The sequence below is a fragment of the Neovison vison genome, chromosome 4 (genome assembly GCF_020171115.1).
Source record: "Neovison vison isolate M4711 chromosome 4, ASM_NN_V1, whole genome shotgun sequence".
NCBI classification, from domain to species: domain Eukaryota; kingdom Metazoa; phylum Chordata; class Mammalia; order Carnivora; family Mustelidae; genus Neogale; species Neogale vison.
Window position 1 is genome coordinate 155,248,930 of NC_058094.1, and position 27,134 is coordinate 155,276,063.

The following is a 27,134-nucleotide window of genomic DNA, read 5'->3' on the forward strand; positions in this document are numbered from 1 at the left end:
GCGATGCCGCAGGGCTTGGGGCCGTTCCTCCCGCGGCGGGGCAGCCTTTCGCCGGCGCGCAGTCTAGGACAGACCTCTATGAAGACCTCTAAGAAGAAGAGAGTGTGATGATCGCGGGAAGCGGGACTGGGTCCTAGCCGATCGCAGGCCCGGCTCGTCTCCGGCTTCAAGCGCGGGGCGGGACCCTCGCGGCTTTCCATCCAATCCTCGTTCCCCGGTGACCGCGGGGCGGGACCCTCGCGGCTTTCCGTCCAATTCCTGCTCCTCAGCGGCGGCGGAGGAGCGGGCAGTGGCGGCTGTGGGCTGCGGCGGAGTAGGCGAAGCGAAAGCGGTGAGATCTGCAGGCCTGACGGGACAGCGCTGTCTCCCTCCCTCAGCCCTTGGGGATCGTGAGGAAAAGTTAGGTTGCTTCGAAGGGAGCTGAATAAAAGTAGAACGGCGGAAGTGCCGGGACTCAGCGGGAGCGTGGTGTTGGCCGGCATCTCTCTATCTTGCTTGTGGGGGTCGGAAACTTAGCCCTGAGGTTGGGTCGCCGGGCTGTCCACAGTGCTGCTAACTCGCATTTCTCTCACTTGGCCTCGTTGAGTGTGCAAAGCTGCTCCTGGTGGGGTGCGCGGAGGCTGAGCTCTCGTCGCACTCTGCGCTCCCTGTTTTCTCCAGTCGAGCTTTGAACTCCTTCCCCAGAGATCCTTTGTGTAATGAGAGTGTGATCACCGCAAACCTGGTGACTCCTGTAGTCCTTGCGAGCCAGCGTTTAGCAGATGAACTTTTTTGCGTGTTTGCTCTGATTCCCAACAGTTTAAGTCTTGGGGCTTCCCAGTTTCCAGAATTTTTGCCTTCCACGTTCGTTCACCAGTTTTTGCCAAAAATATCCCCCTAATATAAAAATATTTTTTCCTTCCCACAGTCACCAGCCTAGTTCGTTTAAACCCTGTATTCTCGAAACGGGATCGGTGCAGCAGGCTCCTGGCAGTCCTAAGCAATTCATCTTAGTGTACCGGTATGTGACACTACGTTTGTTTACTTACCTTCCTGATTCTGTTTACCATTTTATTTACATGCTTTACATTTTATTGCTCCAGGAAGCCTACTGTAAATTCGTTCCAGTGACATCATTGTCTTAAGGCGTTTGTGGTTCTTGTGGAATTATTTAATCTTCGTGGTAGAGAATTCAGAATAACCCTTCCTGAACAAATTTGGTAGTTTCTATTTTCAGTGTACCTTTTGGTGAGTTAAGACTAGTATGGGATTGGTAGTCTCGGTATGAGTTTTCTAGGGTCTATTAAGTAGCAGGGAGGTACACAAGGAATAGGGTATCTTTTTCTGTATATGTGTATTAGATTCTTACTGCTGACAACAATTTATCACAAACTTAACAGTTCAAAATAAATATCACAAATTGGTTTTCTCACAGTTTCTATAGATTGGAGGTCCAGGTAGGGTTAGCTGAATATTCCGCTAAGGATATCACAAAGCTGAAATAGAGTTTTCTGTAGTTCTTGGCCCTTGACTGGAGACTCTGGGAAAGAAGCCAGCTCTAGGCTAATTAAGGTTGTTGGCAGGATTCATTTTCATGCAGTTTTACAGCTGAGGTTCCCATTTCCTCACTGGGTTCCAGCTGGGGTTTTTTTCAGTTCCATAAGACCACCTGTATCTTGATAGCCAGAGAGTACCTTCAGTCCTTTTCTTGCTTTTAATCTCCCTCACTTACCAGCAGCCAGCTGCTGGAGAAAGCATTCTGCTCCTGAGGGCTCCAGTTATTAGACCCACCTGGATAATCTATTTAAGGTTAACTATGTTGTGTAAGACTACATGATCACAAGCGTGGAAGTGACGATCTCCTTATATTCACAGGTTCTGGGGAGTATAAGGGTGGAATCGTGGGAGCCATTCCCAGAAGTTTTGCCTAGCATAGTTTGGTTGTCTCAACTAGATTACGTTATTTTTATATTTTTTTTGGTAGGCATTTAAAAATAATCCTAATAACCTCTCTTTCTGATTATGATTATCCTCTTTACAATAAGGAAATTCAGTGAAAGTTAGTTGTCCAGGGGCTCGTGGCTAGAGAGCAGTGGAGTTGGTATCTACCTATATTTCCATTTGGTCTAAAATTTATATTTATGCGTGGTCAAAATAAAGTGCAGCCAAAGTCACTATATGGGAAGAAGCTGAGGAATTATGAGATCTTTGTTGTACCTTATTTTTGGATTATATCTTTTTTTTTTTTTAAGATTTTTATTTATTTGACAGAGGGAGATATCGCAAGTAGGCAGAGAGGCAGACAGAGAGAGGGGGAAGCAGGCTCCCACTGAGCAGAGAGCCCGTCGTGGGGCTTGATCCCAGGACTCTAAGATCATGACCTGAGCCAAAGGCAGAGGCTTAAGCCACTGAGCCACCCAGGTGCCCCAGATTGTATCATTCTTTCAGTGGTGTAGGTTACACTCTTTTACAATAACAATGACATGAAAATACAATGACATGAATAAAAGTGTTTTTTCATACATTGGGAGGAGTCTAGGGCTAGTAGGAAGATTCTGACAACCTCAATACATGGCTTCCATAAACAGTTCCATGGTGCTGCTTTGGTTGGTCCTACTTGTTAGGCAGTGAGGAGAGAAAGCATAGAGAGAGTAAGTGTAGTTAGTCCTTAATAGGGGCATGACCTGGAGAAGACACATTACAAAGTCATACTGACCTCTAAGGCATGGTAGGAATGAAAGCTGTGTGGCTTTATACCCATTTAGAACTCAGGATTCTGTTAAGACAAAAAGGGGAAAATTTATATCGACTGATAACGGTCTGTCACATCCTTGCTTTTGATGATGTTTTATTCTGTAACCTTCTATGAGTGGAGTATTTTATATGGCTTTGCTATTGTAATTTAAAAAGTGGCATTTGAAAGGCAGGTAATTCCTGTTAAAGATCCTTGATTTCTTAATTGCTATATAATAGTTATATAATAACTTATTTTTTAAAGACTTCTTTGAGAAATCTCATTTTCCATTTAACATTTGTATACATTCACATTTTGGGTTAGTTTGAGTTCTTTGAGGAAAATTAATAAATTTGTGATAAATGTTTAAGATTGCTTTGGGATACTTGAAGCTGTTCGTGTAGACCTCAAACCATCTGCATAAGTAGGCTACAGGAACTTGTCATGATTTATGTGTTCTGTGATATCCTACAGCTGGTTGAGTCTTATTCTGCTCTTCATACTTTACTCTAGAGACTTCTTTCTTTCCACTCATCATACTTTGCTACACATCTGAATTCTTCCTACCCATTTAGACCTACAGGGAGTTTGCTCACAATCTCAGTTAGCTTTAATGTAGGGCAAAGATTTTAATGAAAGAGATGTGGATTTTGATTTCTTCATACATAAAATGGAGGGGAATGCAGAAAGGCAGAGATACTAGGAAGATTAGATATTTATCTTCTATCACACCTGTTGTACTACTTGGCAAATAGTGGGTGCTCGATAAATCAAAATTATACTAATTCTACTGATGACTCCTTGAATTCCAGCAATTGGAGTCTGTACTTTTTTTTTTTCCAATTGATTTCCTCTGACAAGTTTATGAATTCCTTAAGGACTAGGACCAAATTCTGGATATACTGTGATCCCTAAATAATGATTTAGTGAACTGTAACTAGCATATATAAGAGTATTTATGAGATTTAAACTCTCAGGGCTTTTTTTTCTTTAGTTTTCCTGTTTTGATTGCATCATGGAAAATCAGTTGGCTAAATCAACTGAAGAGCAAACTTTTCAGTACCAGGATTCTCTTCCATCTCTGCCTGTTCCTTCCCTTGAAGACTCATTAAAAAAATACCTTGAAGCAGGTATGTTTGTGATCTTCTAGTAAATATTAATATTATTATCAACTTAGAAAACTGAAAGTATTAGAAGTTGATGAAGTTCTTACTGTTTTTTCCTTTAGGCTCATGATAATTAAAGTATCCTTAAAATGTCCAGAACTTGGAGCGCCTGTGCCTCAGTCGGTTGAATGTCCAACTCTTGATTTTGGCTGAGGTCAGGATCTCAGGATCCTGACACTGAGCCCTCTGTTGGGCTCTGAGCTGGGCATGGAGCCGGCTTAAGATCCTCTCTCTGTCCCCCTCGCCCTCCCTCTGCCCCTCCACCTCCACCCGCTCTCGTTCACTCTCTTAAAAAAACAAACAACAGCAAAAAAGGCATTTAAAAAATGTCCAGAACTTTGTTGTATCTCTCAAGTTAATTTTTCCTTAGTTTAAAAAGCCAGATACTACTATTAGGTTTATAATAGAAAGTAGTAGGCCTCTGCCTTACGCTCTACTTCTCACCCAAATCCCACTCTCTCAGTCAAATATTTTATCTTTTTTTTTTGGTATTGTTTACCTCCAGATTTAAAGTAAACTTTAAACTTACTTTAAACTTAAAATAAACTTACTATTAAACAAATAGTAGTTAGGTTTTTTTTTTTAGTTGTGGATATTATAAATTTGTTCCTAAGATGTGGATTTAGCTCTTTCATACCTTTAACCTTCCCCCTCTTCACACCCAACATATAGGCAATCCAACATATCCACATTTTCCTTTTCAGTCTTTCAGTATAGTTGTACAAAATCACCATTTGGGATTAAATTAGTATTCACCTGATTTAATTCCAGGTTTCAGCTGATTTAAATCTGTATGTACCTGAGTTAATTTACCTGACCATCTAGGGTTTCTTACTAGGCAGCTATTCACAAGAGCACTATTCATTTTACTTCGAATGCCTTTTTATGGCATTCTTTGTTTTGTTTTGCTTATTTTTCCTTTGCCTACTTTGCTTTGTATCCGTAAGTAATTCACTCTCAAATACCTCAGTATACTGAAAATCCCTGACTACATTATATACTTTATATAAAACATATAAAAATGATTTATATATATACATATGATATGTACAAGTATATAGATATGTACCTGTACATTATATACATGAGCTATTCTCTTGGTTTCATTTCTTGGAGACATCCCTCCTGGGGCCCTCTGCCTTCTTGCTTCAGTTAGTGTTCACTTTCCTTGAGTGGGCTGGACAGCTGTTAGCTTGGAGCTTTCCTTCCCCCATCTCTGGCAGTTCTTTTTACCTCTCTCTCCTGTGTTGGATTCCCTGGCTCCTGGCTGTCTATTTCTTCCTCTTTTTACTTATTTTTGTGAAGTACATCTTCAGTAGCTACTTGAGACAAAGAGTTTCTGGGAAGGAAAGAATGTAAGACCTTAAATTTTATTCTACCCTCGTACTTGATTTTCTGGCTGAGAATAAAATATTCTGGGTTGGAAATGATTTTTCTTAAGAGTTTTGAAGGTACTGTTTGTTTCTCCTGAGATGTTCCTCCTGAGATGCCATTCTGTTTGGTCCTTTATATGTGACTTGTTTTTTTTACATTCTGGCTGTATTTGGAAACTTTTTTCTCTATCCTTACCATTCTAAATTTTTTTTTTTTTAAGATTTTATTTATTTATTTGACAGACAGAGATCACAAGTAGTCAGAGAGGCAGGCAGAGAGAGAGAGAGGAGGAAGCAGGCTCCCCACGGAGCAGAGAGCCCGATGCGGGGCTGGATCCCAGGACTCTGGGATCGTGACCTGAGCCGAAGGCAGAGGCCTTAACCTGCTGAGCCACCCAGGCGCCCCCCCCCCCCAATTCTGAATTTCTTGATGTCCCTTAGTGTATAGATTTTTTCATTTATTTCTCTGAATATACAGTAGATTCTTTTAAGTTTAAAACATGTTATTCTAGGAAATTTTCAAAATACCTTTTCTTGGATAGTTTTCTCCTCCTTTCTTTGCCCTCTCTTTCTGGAACTCCCATTAATTGGATCTGGGGAGCTCTGGGCTAAATTTTTTTTTTATGATTTTGTTTATTTTTTTGACAGCAGAGATCACAAGTAGGCAGAGAGGCAGGCAGAGAGAGAGAGGAGAAAGCAGGCTCCCTGCGGAGCAGAGAGCCCGATGCGGGGCTCCATCCCAGGACCCTGGGATCATGACCTGAGCTGAAGGCAGAGGCTTTAACCCACTGAGCCACCCAGGCACCCTGGACTAAACTTTTCATTAGAAAATTATTTCCCTTGTTATTTAGTGGCTTTCCCTTTCTGGTTTGCTTAGTGTTGGGTGTCACCAATCCTGTTTTTGCTCATTCTGCTCTTTGATTCTCATTTGAGAGGCTTTCTTCAAATATCTGACAATCACTAGTCATTCATTTTTAAGAGACCCTAAAAAGCTGATTGAGAGCTCTGTGCATGGGTAGGGGCTTGGTACCACCAGTGGGCCTTTGAGGGAACCTTCTTGCAGAGATCTAGCAGTTCGACTGGAGCATGCCCAGATATGTGATACTTCTCTTGGACTGATCCGTTTCCCCAGAGAAGAATCCTCTTTTGTTTAGAAGGCATGAACCTAATGTCTAGTCTTTTGTGGGCTAACTAGGTAAAGGAGGCTGGAGGGCTTATTTTTTTATTATAATCTCTCTTTTTTCCAGTATGGGTTAGGATCTATTTATACTGTTTGTCTGGTTCAATTTCTCTAGACTTCTTCTGGTGTTGGTAGGCAGTTGCCTGGCTTTCTAGAATGGAGAAAGATCTACAGGTGTGGGTGTGAATGAGATGATAGTCTGCTGCTTCTGAATTTTTTTTTTTTTTTTTGAAGGCACTGGTTCTTGTTTATTTCTCTCATTGTATACCTCTTCTCTCTCTTTGTCCGAATTTGTCTTGACTTCTCCTTTACCATGCTACAGTCACACTTCACTTTCAGCTGAAGCTTTCTCTAGCCACCGGGCGTTTGCCCATGTTAGTTTCTCTGTCCTGAACAGTTAGTTTCCCTTTCCCCTTCTTTTTTTTTTTTTTTTTTTTCCAATTTATTTATTTTCAGAAAAACAGTATTCATTATTTTTTCACCACATCCAGTGCTCCATGCAAGCTGTGCCCTCTATAATACCCACCACCTGGTATCCCAACCTCCCACCCCCCCGTCCCCCCCCCCCGCCACTTCAAACCCCTCAGATTGTTTTTCAGAGTCCATAGTCTCTCATGGTTCATCTCCCCTTCCAATTTACCCAAAAGCACATACCCTCCCCAATGTCCATAACCCTACCCCCCTTCTCCCAACCCCCCTCCCCCCAGCAACCCACAGTTTGTTTTGTGAGATTAAGAGTCACTTATGGTTTGTCTCCCTCCCTATCCCATCTTGTTTCATGGATTCTTCTCCTACCCACTTAAGCCCCCATGTTGCATCACCACTTCCTCATATCAGGGAGATCATATGATATTTGTCTTTCTCTGCTTGACTTATTTCGCTAAGCATGATACGCTCTAGTTCCATCCATGTTGTCGCAAATGGCAAGATTTCGTTTCTTTTGATGGCTGCATAGTATTCCATTGTGTATATATACCACATCTTCTTTATCCATTCATCTGTTGATGGACATCTAGGTTCTTTCCATAGTTTGGCTATTGTGGACATTGCTGCTATAAACATTCGGGTGCACGTGCCCCTTTGGATCACTACGTTTGTATCTTTAGGGTAAATTCCCAGTAGTGCAATTGCTGGGTCATAGGGCAGTTCTATTTTCAACATTTTGAGGAACCTCCATGCTGTTTTCCAGAATGGTTGCACCAGCTTGCATTCCCACCAACAGTGTAGGAGGGTTCCCCTTTCTCCACATCCTCGCCAGCATCTGTCATTTCCTGACTTGTTGATTTTAGCCGTTCTGACTGGTGTGAGGTGATATCTCATTGTGGTTTTGATTTGTATTTCCCTGATGCCGAGTGATATGGAGCACTTTTTCATGTGTCTGTTGGCCATCTGGATGTCTTCTTTGCAGAAACGTCTGTTCATGTCCTCTGCCCATTTCTTGATTGGATTATTTGTTCTTTGGGTGTTGAGTTTGTTAAGTTCTTTATAGATTTTGGACACTAGTCCTTTATCTGATATGTCGTTTGCAAATATCTTCTCCCATTCTGTCAGTTGTCTTTTGGTTTTGTTCACTGTTTCCTTTGCTGTGCAAAAGCTTTTGATCTTGATGAAATCTCAATAGTTCATTTTTGCCCTTGCTTCCCTTGCCTTTGGCAATGTTCCTAGGAAGAAGCTGCTGCGGCCGTGGTCGAAGAGGTTGCTGCCTGTGTTCTCCTCAAGGATTTTGATGGATTCATTTCTCACATTGAGGTCCTTCATCCATTTTGAGTCTATTTTTGTGTGTGGTGTAAGGAAATGCTCCAATTTCATTTTTCTGTATGTGGCTATCCAATTTTCCCAACACCATTTGTTGTAGAGGCTGTCTTTTTTCCATTGGACATTCTTTCCTGCTTTGTCGAAGATTAGTTGACCATAGAGTTGAGGGTCTATTTCTGGGCTCTCTATTCTGTTCCATTGGTCTATGTGTCTGTTTTTGTGCCAGTACCATGCTGTCTTGATGATGACAGCTTTGTAATAAAGCTTGAAGTCCGGAATTGTGATGCCACCAACTTTGGCTTTGTTTTTCAATATCCCTTTGGCTATTCAAGGTCTTTTCTGGTTCCATATAAATTTTAAAATTATTTGTTCCATTTCTTTGAAAAAGATGAATGGTACTTTGATAGGAATTGCATTAAATGTGTAGATTGCTTTAGGTAGCATAGACATTTTCACAATATTTATTCTTCCAATCCAGGAGCATGGAACATTTTTCCATTTCTTTGTGTCTTCCTCAATTTCTTTCATGAGTACTTTATAGTTTTGCTTCTGAATATTTTTAAGCAACCTGTTATCAGTCTCTGTTTGCCCACTTTGGAAGTCCATTTGCCTTGGACTTGGAAGTCCATTTACCTTTCTGGGATTTTACTGCAGCCATTTGCTTGCTTCCTGGTTTGCACTTAACCCTACCTTGTCTCTTCCTACCTTCTACTCTCCAGGCTTTAGATACTTTCACCATTCTACAAATTGAGTTACCATTTTCTCATCTCTTTTATAATGCGTGAAATCTTAGTTTAACTGGTCTGTTGCCGTCTCCTTTCAGATTCTTTGTCCTTATAGATTTATATCTTTTAATTACTGTCCGTTTAGTGAGTTTCTTGAAGGATTAGAGATAAATGTATTCATTTAGTTCACTTTGTTTAACTGAAAGTCCTCTGATATTTTTATAATTACTTCCTTTTTTCTCTCTTTTTCCTCATTTACTTTCATCTGGGAATTCTAGTTTCTTTTTTAAAAAATTTACTGTTTATTTGCTGTATTTTTATTACTCATTTTGCTTGTACTTTCTCCAGAGCTATTTAAATTGACTTTAAGATAGTACTTTGAAGAAACAAAATAAAACAGAAGGAAGATATTAATGTCCTTTGGTTACTAATTGACTTGTCTGTAGCTTAATTTTCAGAACAGTTGGTTTTCATTTTCATGGACTAGGAACCTTCCCATCCCCTCCCCCACTTTTGGGGAAGGAAACCAAAATGGTTTCTATGGGCAGGCTTTATACTTAAATTTACATATATATTGCATTTACATACATGATGTTCAAGTCTCTGCTTGAACATTAGTGGAAAGAAGCTTTGATTTCTCTTATTTATTGCTATACAGGATTTACTTCTCTGTTGAACCAATAGCTAGAGGATAGTCCTGTCATCATCATTTTAACTGTCATCATCCAGAATGATTTTGAAGTAATTTTTCAGAAAATGGTTATCAGATTACATAGTATCCCCTGTTTAATTTTTTTTTTTTTTAAGATTTATTTATTTATTATTTGACAGACAGAAATCACAAGGAGGCAGAAAGGCAGGCAGAGAGAGAGGAGAAAGCAGGCTCTCCGCCGAGCAGAGAGCCCGATGCGGAACCCGATCCCAGGATCCTGGGATCAGGGCCCGAGCAGAAGGCAGAGGCTTTAACCCACTGAGCCACCCAGGCACCCCCCACTGTTTAATTTTTTTTTTTAGCATTTTGCATTGTTGCTTTTCAGTCATTTTCATGTAAATTCTCTTATGGTTTATCGGACCACTGTGATAATTACTGCATATCTTACATAATTGAGTCTCATTATTTGTCTAATAGTGGAGGTGAGTTTGTTTTACTTGATGTCGAAATATTTTAACGCATATTTTTTCCTTATAGTAAAGCCGTTTGCAAATAAAGAAGAATATAAAAAAACTAAAGAAATTGTCCAAAAATTTCAAGATGGTATTGGAAGAAAACTGCACCAGAAATTACTTGAAAGGGCAAAAGGAAAAAGAAATTGGGTATTTATGTTATTGTACTTAGAATTAGAAAATTGATGATGCTTAAAGAATGAAAAATAAAAATAGCTTTCATTTAAAATATTCATTTTAAATAGCTTTCATTTTAAAATTATTAGCCTAAGTCCTTTCAGCCATTGTTATAGTCATCCAAAAGAATTAATAAGTTGTTTAACTCTAGGGAGTTTTGATTGTTGTGTGTGAGCTCCTCTCTTATATGGAGAACCTGTCAAAATACAGATTGCTTGGGACCAGGGATTCTGAATGGGGGCCCAGAAACCCTTATGTTGACAGCTGTCCCATGTGGTTCTGATGGAGGTGTTCTGTAGCCCTTGCTTGTGAGAAAGACTTTGTTCAGGTAATCCTAGTCTGAAAAAACTCCAGACACCAAAAATAGATACCACATAGGTGGTATACAAATATTTAAACATCATATGGGAGAGAAAGGGCCATTACAAAACTGGAGTGGAGAATGATTATGAGTATTATGTATTTTAGTTAAATAGATTGAAGGGGAGATGTTAGTATAATAATTACTGAGGCACTAATTTTCTACAGGGAGTCTTTGACTTCTTCAGCTTAATTACTTCTGTAGTATGAACCAGAGGATAAGTTTTTGTAATTAAAAAACATTGCCTTACTCTAGAAATAATGATTGTAGCTATCTTTAAGTTTTAGAAATAAAAAGGAAGCTGATCTTTTCATTAGTCATTGATACCTGTGATGGAATAATGAAATTTTATATTTCCAGATTCCTTTATTCTCAGTCTTGAGACTTGAGTGATTTTATAATTAAATCAGGGTAAAGATAAAGAAGTCTGTATCCTTTTGCTTATTTCTTTTCCTAAATGATTGATTATAGTTTATAACATATAAACATTTGACATATAAACTATAAACTATAGCTTATAGTTTATAACATCAGTTCCTTAAAAAATAACTCCATGTAGTTTGATGGGATCTGTTTACCTAAGCATGAAATTCAATTGCAGATTGTAAAAGACAGACACACAAAGCCCTGTCTGTGAAAAATCTAAATTAGTTTTAAGTATACTGAAAAGGTTTTAGATTTCTGATTTAGTATTTCAGTTTTTGCTTGGAAAAGGGTAATCACAAATGCCTTAATAGTTGTTAAAATTAAATGAGGATTTGTTTTATATTTATTTACCCAAGGTGCTCTGAGAAAACACACCTAAGTACTTAGTTTGGTATTTGTGACTCCAATAAGATCTTTCTGAAAAGGTGCCTTTTCATTGTTTTCTTGTTGCCTGTTTTTGATAGTGTAGTTAAACAGAATAGTATTTAAGATCTGATAGTTCCAAAAAAGGAAATGATCACAGTAGCATTTTTCAATATCTACCATGATTTAAAACAAGAAAATGTCTTTATTTCTTAATTTTTTTGTTTTGTTTTCAAAACAAACTTGCCAAGGTAAAATTTACATATAATAAAATCTGTTATCAGTGTACAATGGGCATGGGTAAGAAAACATGTTTCTAAGTGTTAAAGAATAAAGAGAAAAGAACAAATACAACTTTTTTTTCCCCCTTGCTGAGTATTCTCAGCATTGGGTTGATGTTCTTAATTTCTTTTAGCTGGAAGAGTGGTGGCTGAATTGTGCCTATCTGGATGTTCGTTTACCATCGCAACTGAATGTCAATTTTGCTGGTCCTGCACCTTATATTGAACACTACTGGCCTCCAAAGGAAGGCACTCAGTTGGAAAGAGGAAGTATAAATCTTTGGCATAACTTGAATTACTGGCAGCTATTAAGAAAGTAAGGACAGTTATGTGAATTTAGTAAGAGATTTACTCGAAGTTTGACATGGCAAAATGTTGAGAAGCTTAATTTGTTTGTTTTGAGGATCCTACAGTTGTGACTACTTGGTTTATAAGTTTTAGAATGACTTGTTGATCAAAATACTTTGTTTGTTTGTTTGTTTTAATAGAGAAAAAGTGCCTGTTGATAAATCTGAAAATAGTCCTCTAGATATGAATCAGTTCCGAATGCTGTTTTCCACCTGCAGGATTCCAGGAATTACTAGAGATTCAGTTATTAGTTATTTTAGGACTGGTAAGTAGAAAACATGGGTGATTTTTTTGGTAAAGGCATTGGGATTTGGGTAGTTTTGCTGCAGTTTCTACTATGACACTATGACACTATGGAACATACTCTTTTAAATATTTCTTCACTGGATTTTGACTAATCAGAGGCTTTTTTGAACCTTTCAGTCATTGTAATTAGTCAGAAATAATTTATGGGAATGGATTTTGTAAACTGAATCTTATATTGTTCTGTGCAAAACCTGATGATTACGTTGTGTCATTTGAGAGTTGAAATTCTAAAGAGTATTATTAATCAGAGTATTAGGCAGTCTGGAGCATAGGATCTGGATCTATCTATCTCTGTCCTCTTCTTTGAATTTTCTTTTTGAGTGTGCTTATCTGTGCTTATCATGCCCCATTTCTCTTTGTGAGTAGGCCCTTCCTTCTACCCCCAGTCATATTAGGTGAGAGCCTTTTCACCTCATATGATATCAGTCTTCTCGAAGACATATGAGTTCAGATTGACTCATCAAAGTTTTACTGTCAGCTTAATGGCAAATTCTCCTTGGTGTACTAGCATATCTTAAAATGGAAAATAGTTTTGTAAGTGCTGTTTTACAGTTATTTCAGGATCTTTTTCTTTTTTATAAATTTAATAACATAGCTTATGGTTGGGAGCCTGGGTGGCTCTGTGGGTTAAAGCCTCTGCTTTCGGCTCAGGTAGCAATCCCAGGGTCCTGGGATTGAGCCCCTCATTGGGCTCTCTGCTCAACGGGAAGCCTGCTTCCTCCTTTCTCTCTCTGCCTTCCTCTCTGCCTACTTGTGATCTATCAAATAAATAAATCTTAAAAAAAAATAACATAGCTTATGGTTACTGTGGAATGTAATTATGGTTACTGTGGAATATAATATTTTTCTTAACTGAAGTTTCATTTAAAAGTAAAATTTCTAGGGACGCCTGGGTGGCTCAGCTGGTTAAGCGGCTGCCTTCGGCTCAGGTCATGATCCCAGCATCCTGGGATCGAGTCCCACATCGGGCTCCTTGCTCAGCAGGGAACCTGCTTCTCCCTCTGCCTCTGCCTACCACTCTGTCTGCTTGTGCTCACTCTCGCTCCTCTCTCTCTCTCTGACAAATAAATAAATAAAATCTTTAAAAAAAAAAAAAGTAAAATTTCTATAATCAGTTTTGTTTGTAGTGTGGGGAATATGAGTTTACTTTCATATATAACTCAACTCATCTTTGTAAACCTCATTAGATGCTTGCGATATTTAATGTCCTCAAGACCACTCATATTTATCTTGATGTTGCAACTGGAAGCCCTGGTTATTTATGGCATAAAGTTTAATGGCTAAATATGAATGGAAAAGATGAATAGGAGAAAATGGAGAACAGCCGTAACAAAGAGAGAATTATACCTATCAATTAGGATCTAATATCAATAGACCTGGTTTTCAGTTTAATCTTTTTCACTTCATAGGTCCTTAGATAAGGTAATCTTTCAAGTTACAGTATGTAAAATTCAGATTCATTAATTTAATAATGTGTCTCTTAATGCAGTCCTTTAAGCTGTTGTGGTTAGTATATTCTTGTACTTAAGACCATTTGAAGATATGTAGATAGCTGAGATGTAGACAAAGCTGAGGGAATAACTAAAAAAAATAACAGAGTTAGTAATACTGTATAGAGAATTAAGATAATATGAGTAACTGAGTGGCTATTTTAGATTAGCTAGTCAGGGAAAACCTCTCAGAGGATCTGAATGATATGATGATCCAGCAGTTTTTTGGCTTTTTCTTTTTCTTTTTTTAAGTTCAGTTTGTTGTTTTATGTGTTGAGGAGGGAAGACCCTGGGCATGAATGAACTTGGCATGTTTGAAGGGGAATATGGATGGACTAGAGTAGGCAGGAGGCAGAGGGGACTATTGGAGTATTGACTAGAGACGAGATCATATAGTACTTTGTAAGCCAACTAAGGTTTTTGGCTTTTTAAAGAATGTGAATATATAGTAAGTTTTGAGAAAAAAAGTGATGTGATCAGATTTATGTTTTGAAAAGATGATTCTAGGGGTGCCTGGCTGGCTAATTTGTTAAGCATCTGCCTTTGGTTCAGGTCATGATGCTGGGGTCCTGGGATTGAGGCCCATATCAGGCTCCCTGCTCATTGGGAGCCTGCTTCTCCCTTTCCTACTCCCTCTGCTTGTGTCCCTATCTCACTGTATCTCTTTCTGTCAAATAAATAAATAAAATCTGTTGTTTTTTTTTTTTTTTTTAATGTGCTATGGTGAGTGCTGTGAAGTGTGTAAACCTGGCGAGTCACAGACCTGTACACCTGGGGCTATTAATACATTATATGTTTATAAAAAAATTTTTAAAATTATATATATATATATATTTTTTTTTTTTAAAGATTTTTTTTTTTTTTTTTTTTTTTATTTGAGAGAGAGAGACAGTGAGAGAGAGCACGAGCAAGGAGAAGGTCAGAGAGCGAAGCAGACTCCCTATGGAGCTGGGAGCCTGATGCGGGACTCGATCCCGGGACTCCAGGATCACGCCCTGAGCCGAAGGCAGTCGTCCAACCAACTGAGCCACCCAGGCGTCCCTATATTTTTTTTTAAAGATGATTCTACCTGCTATTTGAGGAGTAAGATTTTTAGGAACACATCAGGGTAGAAGCAGGGATATCAGTTAGAAAATTGTTTCAGTAATCCAAGAGAGCCATAAAAATGTCTCGTAACTAAGGTAATAGCATGGAGCTGGTAAAAAGTTGCTAGCTTCTGGATATATTTTGGATTTGGATTTGGTAGAATTATCCATAGATTGGTTGTGATATGTGAGAGAAAAAGAATCAGAGATGACTTACAGATATTTGGCCCATTACAGAGTAATGGCATAGATAGGTGTGTTGGTTCTTGAGGTGGGAAAGTTTGGGAGGAAATACTTAGGGAGGAAATTAAGAGGTCCCTTAGACTATGTTGAATTTAAGATGCCCTTTAGACATCTGAAGTGGAAATGCAAGTAGGCAGTTAGCTACAAAGTTTGGAGTTCAGAAGAGATTTCGGTACTGCACATACATAGGGATTCAGGCATAAAATACATTTTTAAAGGCATAAGAGTAGCTAAAGCTACTTTTGTGACACCTGGAGATGGAGATTATCAGGGGATTCAGTACTCATACCGAATCTTACCACAATTAAATAGGTTATTTGGTAGTCTGAAGAGGAGAACATAGCAAAAGAGACCAAGGTGGGAAGAAAGGAAGGACAGTGGTCGCCTGGAAGCCGGGAGAAGAAAATGTTGTATCAAATGCACCAGAGGCCAAATGAGATAAAAAAAAAAAAAAAAAAAAAAAGTGACCATTGTATTTATCAACATGATATGGACTGAGTCTGCCCTGACAAGAGCAGTCTTAGTGGAACTTGGGGATGGAACTCAGTCGGAGGAGGTGAAAGCAAACCAAGTAAGTAGTGACAACAGTTGGAACTAATGCTTACAGAAGAAGCTTTGATGTGCAGTGGGAGGGACTTCATTTATTTTTTTAAAATGAGTGGTATTTAACATAGGAATGACATAGTAGAGAGAGAGAAAAATAATCTGGCAGGGGAAAGGATAAGCAGCCAAAGTCATTGAAAAGATAAGAACTGAGAGATCAAGAGTAGAAACAGTGGAGGGTTGGTCTTTGATAGGAGCAAGGATTAGAAGGAATGCAGAAAGTGCATCTGGGTGGAAATAGATGGGTCAATTTTGTTGTGGGAAGATGAGGAGGTCTATGTAATCTTTGTGTTTTCCTTGGTGAAATGAGAACTGAGGTCATTAGCAGAGGTAGAAGACTTGAGGGGAAAGGAGAAGGTTTAAAATACTAGTCATTGTGGCAGGGTACCTGACTGGCTCAGTCGGTAAGTATCTGACTCTTGTTTTTGGGCTCATGTCATGATCTCAGGGTTGTGGGATGAGCCCCATGTTGGGCTTCATGCTCAGCATGGAGTCTGCTTGAGATTCTCTCTCCCCCCACCTCTGCCTTTCCCCCAGCTTGCTCTCTCTCTTTCAAAATAAATAAATAAATATGTAAAATCTAAAAAAAAAAAAATACTAGTCATTTTGGAAAGTGGGAGAAGCAAATGTACTAGGGGAATGCAGGGTAGCTGATCAGTGTTGAGTGCCCATTTGAAATGGTGTGTTTAAGAATTTAAAGTTAGATTTGACTGTGTTTTTTTTCTTCAGCAGCAATCAGGCAGGCACAGAGTGAGAGAGTGAAAGATTTAAGGGTTTTACAAAGAAGAAATTAAAATGCAGGGCCATGGAATCTATCTTTGATACAGAGAAAATTGAAGAGATTATGCATGCAAAGGCAGCATGTAAGGCTCTGGCTAAGAGGATAATGTCATTAAGGAGGCAGTAGTTGAGCACTATTTTTATTTTTACTTACCCCTTAAGAGATCATTAAGACTAATTCAGTCATGCCTTTTATCCTGTTTTACCTCATTTGCCTGAGCAGTTCAAACCTCTCGGGTCATCTCTTATCTAGATTCAGGGATTTCTGTGTAGCCTAATTTGATCCAAGTTTCCCACTACTGTGACCCACCCTTCCTCCATTTCCCTGACTCTTCTGCTATACTTTCTGGAGCTCATGGTCAGCAAAATCCTTTATATCCTCAATGTTTTCTCTGGAAGTTCCTGTTTCCTTTTGAAAGGTACTATTACTGAACCTGGTTATTTGAGATCCCTGCATTCCCTATAACCATCTCAAGTGGGTATATTTTTTTGTCATACTGTGGTACTAGAGGATATATAGGAGATGTTGGTGTCCTTTTTATTTCTGGTGGCCCTTGTCCCCCCTTTTTTTTTCACCTTCCTTACAGTTCGAGCTCTTGAAAAAAGGAAAGCTATCAGTTATGTCACCAGAGCTTGTCATTGTTGTAGTGACCTTTTATCCTTTAATTCTTAACAAAATTTTTAAAATTTAAATTCAATTAAACATATATGGTATTAGTTTCTGAGGTAGAATTTAGTATTCCCCCATTGCTTTATCACCAGTCTCACTATCTTTCTTTTCATCACTACTTCATTCACATTCTTTTCTTTTTTTTTTTAATTTTTTTTAATTTTTTTAAAGTTTTTATCAATTTATTTGACAGAGAGAGAGAGAGGGAGAGAGCACAAGCTGGGAAACAGCAGTCAGAGGAAGAGGGAGAAGCAGGCTTCCCTGCTGAGCAGGGAGCCTGATGCAGGCTGAATCCCAGGGCCCTGGGATCATGACCTGAGCTGAAGGCAGAGGCTTAACCATCCGACTGAGTCACCCAGGTGCCTCCCACATTCTCGTTCTCAATGACTTTAGCTTTTAGTTGTAGATAATCCATGATCTCCTTTCCTTCACTTTTTTCATCCAGTAATCTGTACCTTCACTCCTTCTCAGGCAACCACACACCTGTGGTCATGCCGTAGAACTTGTTATTATAAAAAACTCATGTCCTCTAACATAGAAATTATAAGCATTTCATTCTGATCTCCACCTTCTCTTCACAACTCACTTCCTTTACTAGTCAGCCTTAGCTATGTCTTTGACCATGCTGTGATTTCAATTGAGATATGGAATAGTTCTTCACCGTTCCAGTCCTCCCTCTTCCACCCCCAATCTGTACTTCTTTCTGTGCTTATTCACTGGAATTAACTCCTTCATACACATTGAAATCTTTGCCCACTCACTCCTTCCTCACTCTACCCACACCCCATCATGGTTTAATTTTCATTGTCTGTCTTGCCTCTATATATTAAAGATACCTACCCTACCAATTTACTTGGCCTGAGAAAACCAAGAAAACCTCATTTGATTTTCTCAAACCCCAAATGGATCCACAGCATGAACTTGCCATATTGTTTTGTCATGTTATTCTCTCACTTCCAGAGAGACTATTTCATGCCTTTTTCCTTCCTTATTCTCAGCTAATGGACTCCTCTTCTCAACAAATGTAAAGCAGTCTTTGCATCGCTAAATGTAGTAGCCTATCTGTTAGGTAGAATGATGCCTCCCCACCCGCCAGAGATGTTCGTTTTCTAATCCGTGGAACCTGTTGAATGTTTTAGGTTGCATGGTAAAGGGCAGTAAAGGTTGCAGATGAAATTAAGACTGTTAATCAGTTGACCTAAACATGGGAAGATTATTCTGGATTATTCATGTGGGTACAGAGTAATCACAGGAGTTGTCATGAGTGAAGAGAGAGGCATAGAGAGAATCAAACTGATGGCAGCAAATTGATGGAAAGTCATGAACCTCCCTTGATGGCTTTGAGATGGAAGAGGCGAGTCCTGAGTCCAGGAGTATGGGTAGCCTCTGGAAACTAGAAAAGCGAAGGAAATTCGTTCTCCTCTAGAGCCTCCAAAAGGAACGGTATGCTGACACTTTTATTTTAGCCTACTAAGACACATTTCAGACTTCTAGTCCCCAGACCTGTTAGGACCTGGTCAGTAAATGACAGGAAAAAAAAAAAAAAGGTAGCATTAAATGTAAAAAGATATGGAGGGTTTTGAAGGAGAAGAGAGAAGAAGTGTTTTGGAAATAGTCATGAAAGACCAGAAAAATACATGCCTTACCTCCTAGGACATGAGAAAATAGGATATTAGAAAAAAAAAAGTGCTGTGAGGAGGTGGTGTTTCTCATAGTTGATGAATTTTGGGAGATAATGTGTGCAAAGCATTTACCACAGTTTTGTACGTATCAACCAGTAAATTTCCTTCTGTTGGTAATATATGTCTTCTCTTTTTTTTTTTTCTTAGAGGGAAGAAGCAGAGATCATATAGGAAGCCATTTGTTAAAAGGAATAATAATTGGAAAATTGAGGCTAAATCAGAATAGTCTGAGATTACAGCAAAGCAGTAGTTCTTGGGGAGTTAAGGCATACCCAGAAAATCATAGAATAAGTTATCAGTGGCTTACCAGGTATCATTAGAACCTTAAATAAAACTAGATTTGGCAAAAGCATTGTTGCCACACAGGCAGAGTGTTCTTTCTCAACTGAAAACTATTTTATTTAGAAACCATAGCTAGATATTACTGCAATTTAAATTATCTGATGAGTGGTCAACATTGAAATAAACCCAAAGAAAAATTAATTCAAATAGCTCTTCTCTAGGATTCCTTGCTACCCTTTTCCCCTTGTCATTGCTGTCCATGAATAAACCAGAGAGCCCTGCAGTAGTTTGGGATTTATACGAGTCTCAGGGTGTACAAATACTTGAAACTCCATGGGTTTTTCATGTTTCACATGGACAGTTTTCAAGAGTGTATATTTATATCATAGTTGAAAGTCCACCTTATTATTCATATATTTGATGAGTATATGACGAAGTATTGGAGCAAGGGTTATTTTCTTCTACTGGGTGTAAGTACGCAGTTTTACTCTTATGTAACTTTGAGAGCTTGAGTTTGTATTTCTGTTTCTTTTTCCAGAGAGTGAAGGACGGTCCCCAACTCACATTGCAGTGCTTTGTCGAGGCCGAGTTTTTGTCTTCGATATAATACATGAAGGATGTTTGATCACCCCACCAGAGATTTACAGGTTTTCATTCTACTTTCTTGAGTCTTGAGGTGTTAAGCCTTTGCTTGAGTTTAAAAAATAAATATTCAGAATTGCCTTTTATATAGGCAAGAGTAAGCTAAAAAGAAGAATTTTATGTATGCTGATTTTTCAAAAGTATTTTTATTTCATTTTATTTTTAAAATTTTTTAAAAGATTCTATTTATTAGAGAGTGAGTGAGAGAGAAAGCACGAGCAGAGGGAGAGGTAGAGGGAGAAGCAGGCTCCCCCCTGAGCAGGAAGCCCGATGCTGGGCTCCATCCTGGACCCTGGGATCATGACCTGAGCCTAAGGCAGATGCTTAACCATCTGAGCCACCCAGGCGCCCGTTTCTGCTGTAGCATTTGTTAATCTTTTGACTTTTTCAAGAAAAATCATCGTTAATCATCTGTTTTTTAGAGCAGCTGCCAGACCTTGCATTCCCACCAACTGTAAGAAGGTTCCCCTTTCTCCACAACCTCACCAGAATCTGTTGTTTCCTGACTTGTTAATTTTAGCCATTCTGACTGGTGTGAAGTGGTATGTCATTGTGGTTTTGATCTGTATTTCCCTGATGCCGAGTGATGTGGAACAGTTGTATTTCCCTAATGCTGAGTGATGTGGAACATTTTTCATGCCATGATTAATGGTTTACGGCAACATCGAGCTAAAATCCCCTTCCTGGGCCAGCTGATTACAGCTGGCTTCCCCACTCCTATGCCTGGGAGCTCTGTCATACTCAGGCACCCCAATCTTCCTGTGACCCTGGGGATCCTGAGACTATACTGTCCCAACTAGGATTCCACCTCACTTCACCACCTGAGCACCTTTCAGGTGGGTGGCCTTCACCAGAACAGACTTTCAGAAGTTCTTATTTTGTGCTCTGCTGCTAGATAATTTTCCAGTAGCTAGAAGCTCCCTCCCCTCCATGGTTTATCTTCCTGTATATCTCCTCAGATTCACTTCTCCACATCTCCTGCCTTGCAAAAAGTGGTTGCTTTTCTATTTGTAGAATTGCAGCTCTTCTTTCTTTAGAACTCTGGTTGAGTTCAGAGGTGTTCAGAATGATCTGATAGCTATCTAGCTCAATTCCAGGGATCAGACGAAACTAAGGTCTCCTACTCCTCCACCATCTTAGAAAGTCCTCTTTGTTAGCAATTCTTGAAACACATCAGGTTATCTGTAATCTTTGCACGTACTTGTGCTTTCTGTTTGGAATGCCCTTTTCTTCCTTATCCACCTTTTGAATTAAGCAAGCATTCTTTCTCATGCCTTATGTCTCTGTTCACATGTCACCACAAAGTTAACTCTTTGCTGATTTCCCCTTCTCTTTCTGATAATAACCATCCAAATAGCTGTGAAGATTTCCTTCCTTTTTAAGGGTGAATAATGTTCCACTGTGTGTATGTATCTTTAGTACACTTTGTTTATTCATTCATCTGTCAACAAATAGTTAAGTTGCTTCCACCTCTTGGCTATTGTGAATAATACTGTGGTGAATATGGAAGTGCAGATGTCTCTTCAAGGTCCTGATCTCAATTCCTTTGGATAAATACACAGAACTGGGATTGCTGGATCACAAAGTAGTTCTACATTTAATTTCTTGAGTAACATCCATACTGTTTTCTATAGTGGCTGGACCAATTTACACTCCCACCAGCAGTGCACAGGGGTTCTTTTCTCCACATCCTCACCAACACTCATTTCTTATCTTTCTGGCAATAACCATCCAGATAGCTGTGAGGTGATATATCGTTGTGGTTTTGATTTATACTTCCCTGATGATTAGTCATGTTTAGTACCTTTGCATGTACTTGTTGACCATTTTTCTGTCTTCTTTGAAGAAATGTCTGTCAGTTCTTTGACTATTTTTAAGTCAGACTGGTTCTTTTTGCTGAGTTGTAGGGGTTCCTTATATATTTTGGATATTTTTATCAGATATAAATATTCTTATCAGATATATGGCTTGCAAATACTTTCTCATATTCTTTAGGTTGCCTTTTAATTTTGTTGTTAACTGTGTGGAAGTTTTTGGATTGATGTAATCTTACTTGTCTGTTTTTACTTGTGTTGTCTGTGCTTTTGTTGTCTTTGTGAAACCTGTAGATTTTTGTCTGATGAAAATGTATTGCTTTGTTGAAGAATCCATTATTTACTTGTCATCTGTGTAAAAATGTGATGAAATTCATCAGATTGGCAGGAGCAAGTACTTTGAGAGGAAATAATTTGTCTTCATCTAATAATCTTTACAATGATGATAAGTAGCAACAGCAAATGTGAAAATATTTCAAACTGACTGCATAGTACTTCTGTTTGGGGTTACACACAAATATTAATCAGATATAGTGTAATTTCTGAAGTACATATGCACATAGCTTTTAGTTAGATAAGATATGCATAATATTTGTAATATTATTTGTCATAATATTTTTCAAGTTCTCTATTGTAAGAGGTATTTATTGTAAGGAGTATTGACTTGGACCTTAGAAGTACAAGAACATTTGGAAGTATAAGTAATACTAGCCAAACAGTCCATTTATTTACTTAAGCTGTTGTTAAATGTACTTTTGTGTGAATAGGCCACATACTCACTTATTTTTTAAAAAATAAGATGGGTATGAGAGTTAAATCCATTGCTGTTGAGATCATAATCCCTTTCTTTGGATAATATATGAAAACATAAGTACTGATAAATATTATGACCTATTAAAGGCTAAAAGTAGCTAGTGATCATGCTTATGCTCTTTTTAAATACTCTTTCTTTAATCTTTCCTAAGGCAATTGACATACATTCACAGGAAGTGCCATAGTGAACCTGATGGACCTGGGATAGCAGCATTGACTAGTGAAGAACGAACTCAATGGGCTAAGGTTATATGGTTTTCTTTTGTTGTTATTAAGATTTTATTTATTTATTTAAAGAGAGCTTGAGCAGGAAGAAGGAGAGAGGACGTCTCAAGTGGACTCCGCGTGGAGCCCGATGCAGGGCTCCATCCCATAGCCCTGAGATCATGACATGAGTTGAAATCAAGGGTTGGACATTCAGCTGACTGAGACACCCAGATGCCCCTCTTTTTTTTTTCTAATTGAGGTATATTTGACATAAAATTATATTTGTTTCAGTGTACAACATAATCATTAGATAGTTGTGTATATGTATTACAGAATGATCACAATAAATCTGATTAACATTCATCATCTCATATAATTACAAATTGTTTTTCTTGGGATGAGGACTTTTAAGATTCTGGGGGCATCTGGGTGGCTCACGTCATCATCCCAGGGTCCTGGGATTGAGCCCTACGTGGGGCTTCCTGCTCAGAGCAGTGGGGAGTCTGCTTCTACCTCTCCCTTTTGTCCCTCCCCTAGCTCATGCTCTCTCTCAAATGATTAAATAAATAGATATATAGATAAATAAATCTTTTTTTAAAAAGAAGTATTCTGTTAGCAATTTTCAAATATGTAATACAGCATTATTAACTTTACAGACCTCCTCCATGTTTTGAAAGTTTGTGTTATGTCACTTCACTTTCACAAAGGACCTATTCAGTACTTGTTTTCGTCCATTGAAAGAAACCCAGAAAGGATTTTTGCTGTAGTGAAAAAAAGCAAAAATAGTGTTCAGCATTTTTTTTTTTTTTTCTACATGTGCCTCCCTGGCAGCAACAAGCTCCTTTCCCAGGAGCTGCCCTCAGTATCTCAGCATCAAGCTTTGAACATCAGTGCCTACGAGCATCTGTGCTTTATCTCACTTTATTTGTAAGTTCTCTACCAGAATGTGTCCTATGTTATCAGTAAAGCGTCTAAGAGAGGTCATTTTTTTGGGCCCAGGAATGTTCAAACATTTTTCCATATAAATTAATAGTAATTGCTTTTCTGCTTTTTACCGTTTGACTTAAGAATGCTCTACTTCCAGATAGCAGTTTACACTTTTCTTGATGAACCTTTCCCTAACAAATTATTTTGAGATTTTTCTGGATACAGTTAATTTGTAATATTTAATCACTTTCTCTTTACACATTAGGCACGAGAGTATTTGATTAGTCTTGATCCAGACAATTTGACTATGTTAGAAAAAATTCAGAGCAGTTTACTGGTATATTCCATAGAGGATAGCAGTCCACATGTAACACCAGAAGATTATTCTCAGGTACGTAAATATCTTGCTCTGCTATTTCTTCTCACAAATTATTCTGGAAGACTCTTGTGCATACCAAAGATGAGAAGATTTTTTTGATATATGCAGGGTCTTAAAATTTTTTCGTAGCTATCATATATATTTACCAGGTTGGAGCTTATACATAAATAATCCTTCATAAAGGATTGTTACTGTCATTGTTTAGGTAATGTAGATATATCTTGGACATTGTTTAAAGAAGTATGACTTGTTTGCATGTACAGAAAATTTGCATAGGACACTGGGCTAAATGAGCTTATGCCAGGGGTGACATGAGAACGTGCCTATTACCCACACCAGTGTATCTTGACATCTTAGTTGCTGGGGTCTATCCTAAGAGTTACAGCACTCTTCTAAGTTATTTATTTTAGCAGTTAGTTTTATTGACAGACTTTAGTGAGTTTAAGAGTAAATGTGGTCTTTGTTTCCCCTCCCCCACCCACTCTGGGTAACATTATCATTTTCTGGGAAATAATAAAAGGTAGTAGTCTTATTTGTAGACGTCTCTTGGTCTTTTGAAAACATTTATATTAAATGATAGAAATAGTACAGAGTTGGAAAATCTTGTAGGTAGAAATAGCTTTCTTTTATATAAATTGAACTTTATTTTTTAAGTAGGAGAGTTACCAAACTTCTTGAGGAAGAATATATTCTAATGTAGTACTATTTGAACTTTCACTGCCAGAATCTAGTTAGACTTGCGTTTAGATTGCAGTCTACTACATATATACACACATGTAACGGAAGTTTCAGAAAATAGTAATTACTTTTACTATCTGTGATAGAGTCTAATATTTGTATTCTTTTTTTTCTTTTGTAATGAATGTTTACTGTGATATATTAAATCAATTTCATGACTCCCTAATGGGCCAAAGCCTACTGTCTGAGAAACAAGCTTAGTGGATATGAATTCAGTGTAAATTACAATATTATTAAAATGTGTTCTTCATAAGTGGACTCTAATGACTAAACTTACCACAGCTTCTTAGACTATTCAAGCTGTAAAAGCTTTGTCTTTTCTTTTTAAGTTCTCTAAACCCCCATGACTATTGTATCAGCTTTCTGTTTTTCATAGGATTTTTGAGATTTTGAGAAATATTTAAAGGCAGGGCTGGAATTAGTATTATCTCTTGAGTATAATTATTATCATTTTACTAAATTTGGTTTACCTGAAGAGGAAAAGTGGCATCTTATGTGTGTGTGTGTGTGTGTGTGTGTGTGGGTACTTATATAATATACACAGACATATAAGATGTAAATACTTATAAACCTCTTAACATTAAATTCTCTTAACTTTAAAATACTACATGTATTTTAGGTAACCACAATGACCCTTACAGGAGATCCAACTGTACGCTGGGGAGACAAATCTTATAACTTGATTTCCTTTTCCAATGGAGTATTTGGCTGTAATTGTGATGTAAGTCAACTTTCTGAAGTTATTTTTCTTTTCAATTGTTTAGGTTAATTTAGTGGCAATAAACTAGGGAGGCTGTTCTGTGTTCATATAAATACACACTTTTATAGCTCTGTGACATTATACTAAAAGGTTTAGTTTTGAATTCTCAGTGAAAACAGAGAATAGGACAAGTTATTTTCATTTGTCGTATGGCTAATAGTTTGGTGTGTATCTGCAAAGTGGAAGTTGCATGTATTTTATGTAGTTACGGATTTTAAAGAATTATGAAGCTCTTTAAAATGCACTATTACCTATTGAGAATTAGAACCTATTTCTTTTTTTAAGATTTTCATTTATTTTTGCAAGAGATAGGTAGAGGAGAAGAGAGCATGAGTGGAGGGGGGAGGGGTAGAGGAAGAAGCAGACTCCCTGCTGAGCAGGGAGCCCCATGTAGGACTCCATTCTAGGATCCAAGGATCATGACTTGAGCAGATGCTTAACTGACTGAACCACCCAGGTGACTGAATTACAACTTATTTTAAAAGATTCAGCGTTATGTCTATGTTCTTTGCACAGAGAAGTAGTTGTGCATATATTTCTAGATTTTTCCCAGTAATTTAATTATTTTCCTAAAATAGCACATAACCTTTGGAACATTTATTTACACTATAGATAATAAAGTATCAGGTGCTTCTACTATTTTTTACCTCCTTATTTTAAAAAAATCTCTTTAGGGGCGCCTGGGTGGCTCAGTGGGTTAAGCCTCTGCCTTCGGCTCAGGTCATGATCTCAGGGTCCTGGGATCGAGCCCCGCATCGGGCTCTCTGCTCTGCAGGGAGCCTGCTTCCTCCGCTCTCTCTGCCTGCCTCTCTGCCTACTTGTGATTTAGAAAAAATCTAAAAAAAAAAAAAAAAATCTCTTTATTCTCCTGTGATCATCTTTATTAACTCTACCTTGCCATTTTCTGATAGACGTTCAAGAAGTCTGTGAACCTAGAAAATTAAAAAACAAGAAGTTGCAATATACATTTACAATCTCATTGTAAGGACTTTCATAAAATATGGAACTGACTATAAAGTAGTGTGAGGTAGTTTTTTTTGACCTGTCATACTGATCTGGGCTCAATAGCTGTATTAATCAGTATTTATTCAGTTTTAGGTGATAGAAACCTAAATTATACTGACATCAGCTTAAGAAGGTATTCGTTGGCATGGGAGTACAGTTAAGTTTGGGTAAGACTGACTTCCAGTGTACAAATGCTTTCATAAGAAATTTCTTTCTCCATTTTTTGGCATTTTTTCCCTTTGTTTGACTTCATCTTCAGGTAGACTATCCCCTTTGATTGTTGTATCCACAATCTCATGTCTTCACAGCTCCTTTCACAGATTAGTGTTCCGAATGGAAATGGCCAGCTTACCAGGGCTGCCCTCCCCCTTCTTCCCTGCAGTGGTTCCAACACAAGTCTTGGGAATAATGCTTACTGGTTGTTATTGGCCTTTGTCTATCATATGCCTGTTCTGAGGAGTCAGGTACTCTTAATTACCTGGCCTGGGTCACATGTTAAACCTTAGAATCTAGGGAGTAGAATCATTCTCATTCAAACCATTACAGATGTGTGGTGGTTGCCTGCAGAAAAATCTCAGAAGAAGGTTAAGTGGTTGATGAGCAGGTAATAAAACTAGTTGTCTGTTATAGTAGCTCATCAGAGTGAAAGGTTACTATGAGTGCTTTTAAAGATCTA

General features: G+C 38.2%; 1 protein-coding gene across 4 annotated transcripts in view; it reads left to right on the top strand.

The window, feature by feature from the left end:
* The first annotated feature begins 291 nt into the window (after nt 1-291).
* CROT (carnitine O-octanoyltransferase) overlaps nt 292-27,134 on the top strand; it is a 50,046-nt gene continuing 23,203 nt past the window's right edge. For 2 of the 4 annotated variants that reach the window (XM_044245938.1, XM_044245940.1), the window contains exons 1-10: nt 292-331; nt 908-1,000; nt 3,708-3,843; nt 10,102-10,226; nt 11,819-12,000; nt 12,173-12,297; nt 19,712-19,820; nt 22,595-22,688; nt 23,842-23,967; nt 25,313-25,414. In XM_044245938.1, the coding sequence (XP_044101873.1) occupies nt 3,729-3,843; nt 10,102-10,226; nt 11,819-12,000; nt 12,173-12,297; nt 19,712-19,820; nt 22,595-22,688; nt 23,842-23,967; nt 25,313-25,414 (978 nt within the window). In that variant the 5' untranslated portion in view covers nt 292-331; nt 908-1,000; nt 3,708-3,728. Of the gene's footprint in view, nt 400-907; nt 1,001-3,707; nt 3,844-10,101; nt 10,227-11,818; nt 12,001-12,172; nt 12,298-19,711; nt 19,821-22,594; nt 22,689-23,841; nt 23,968-25,312; nt 25,415-27,134 lie in introns of those variants that run through there. The other 2 variants (XM_044245939.1, XM_044245941.1) reach the window with 2 other exon arrangements.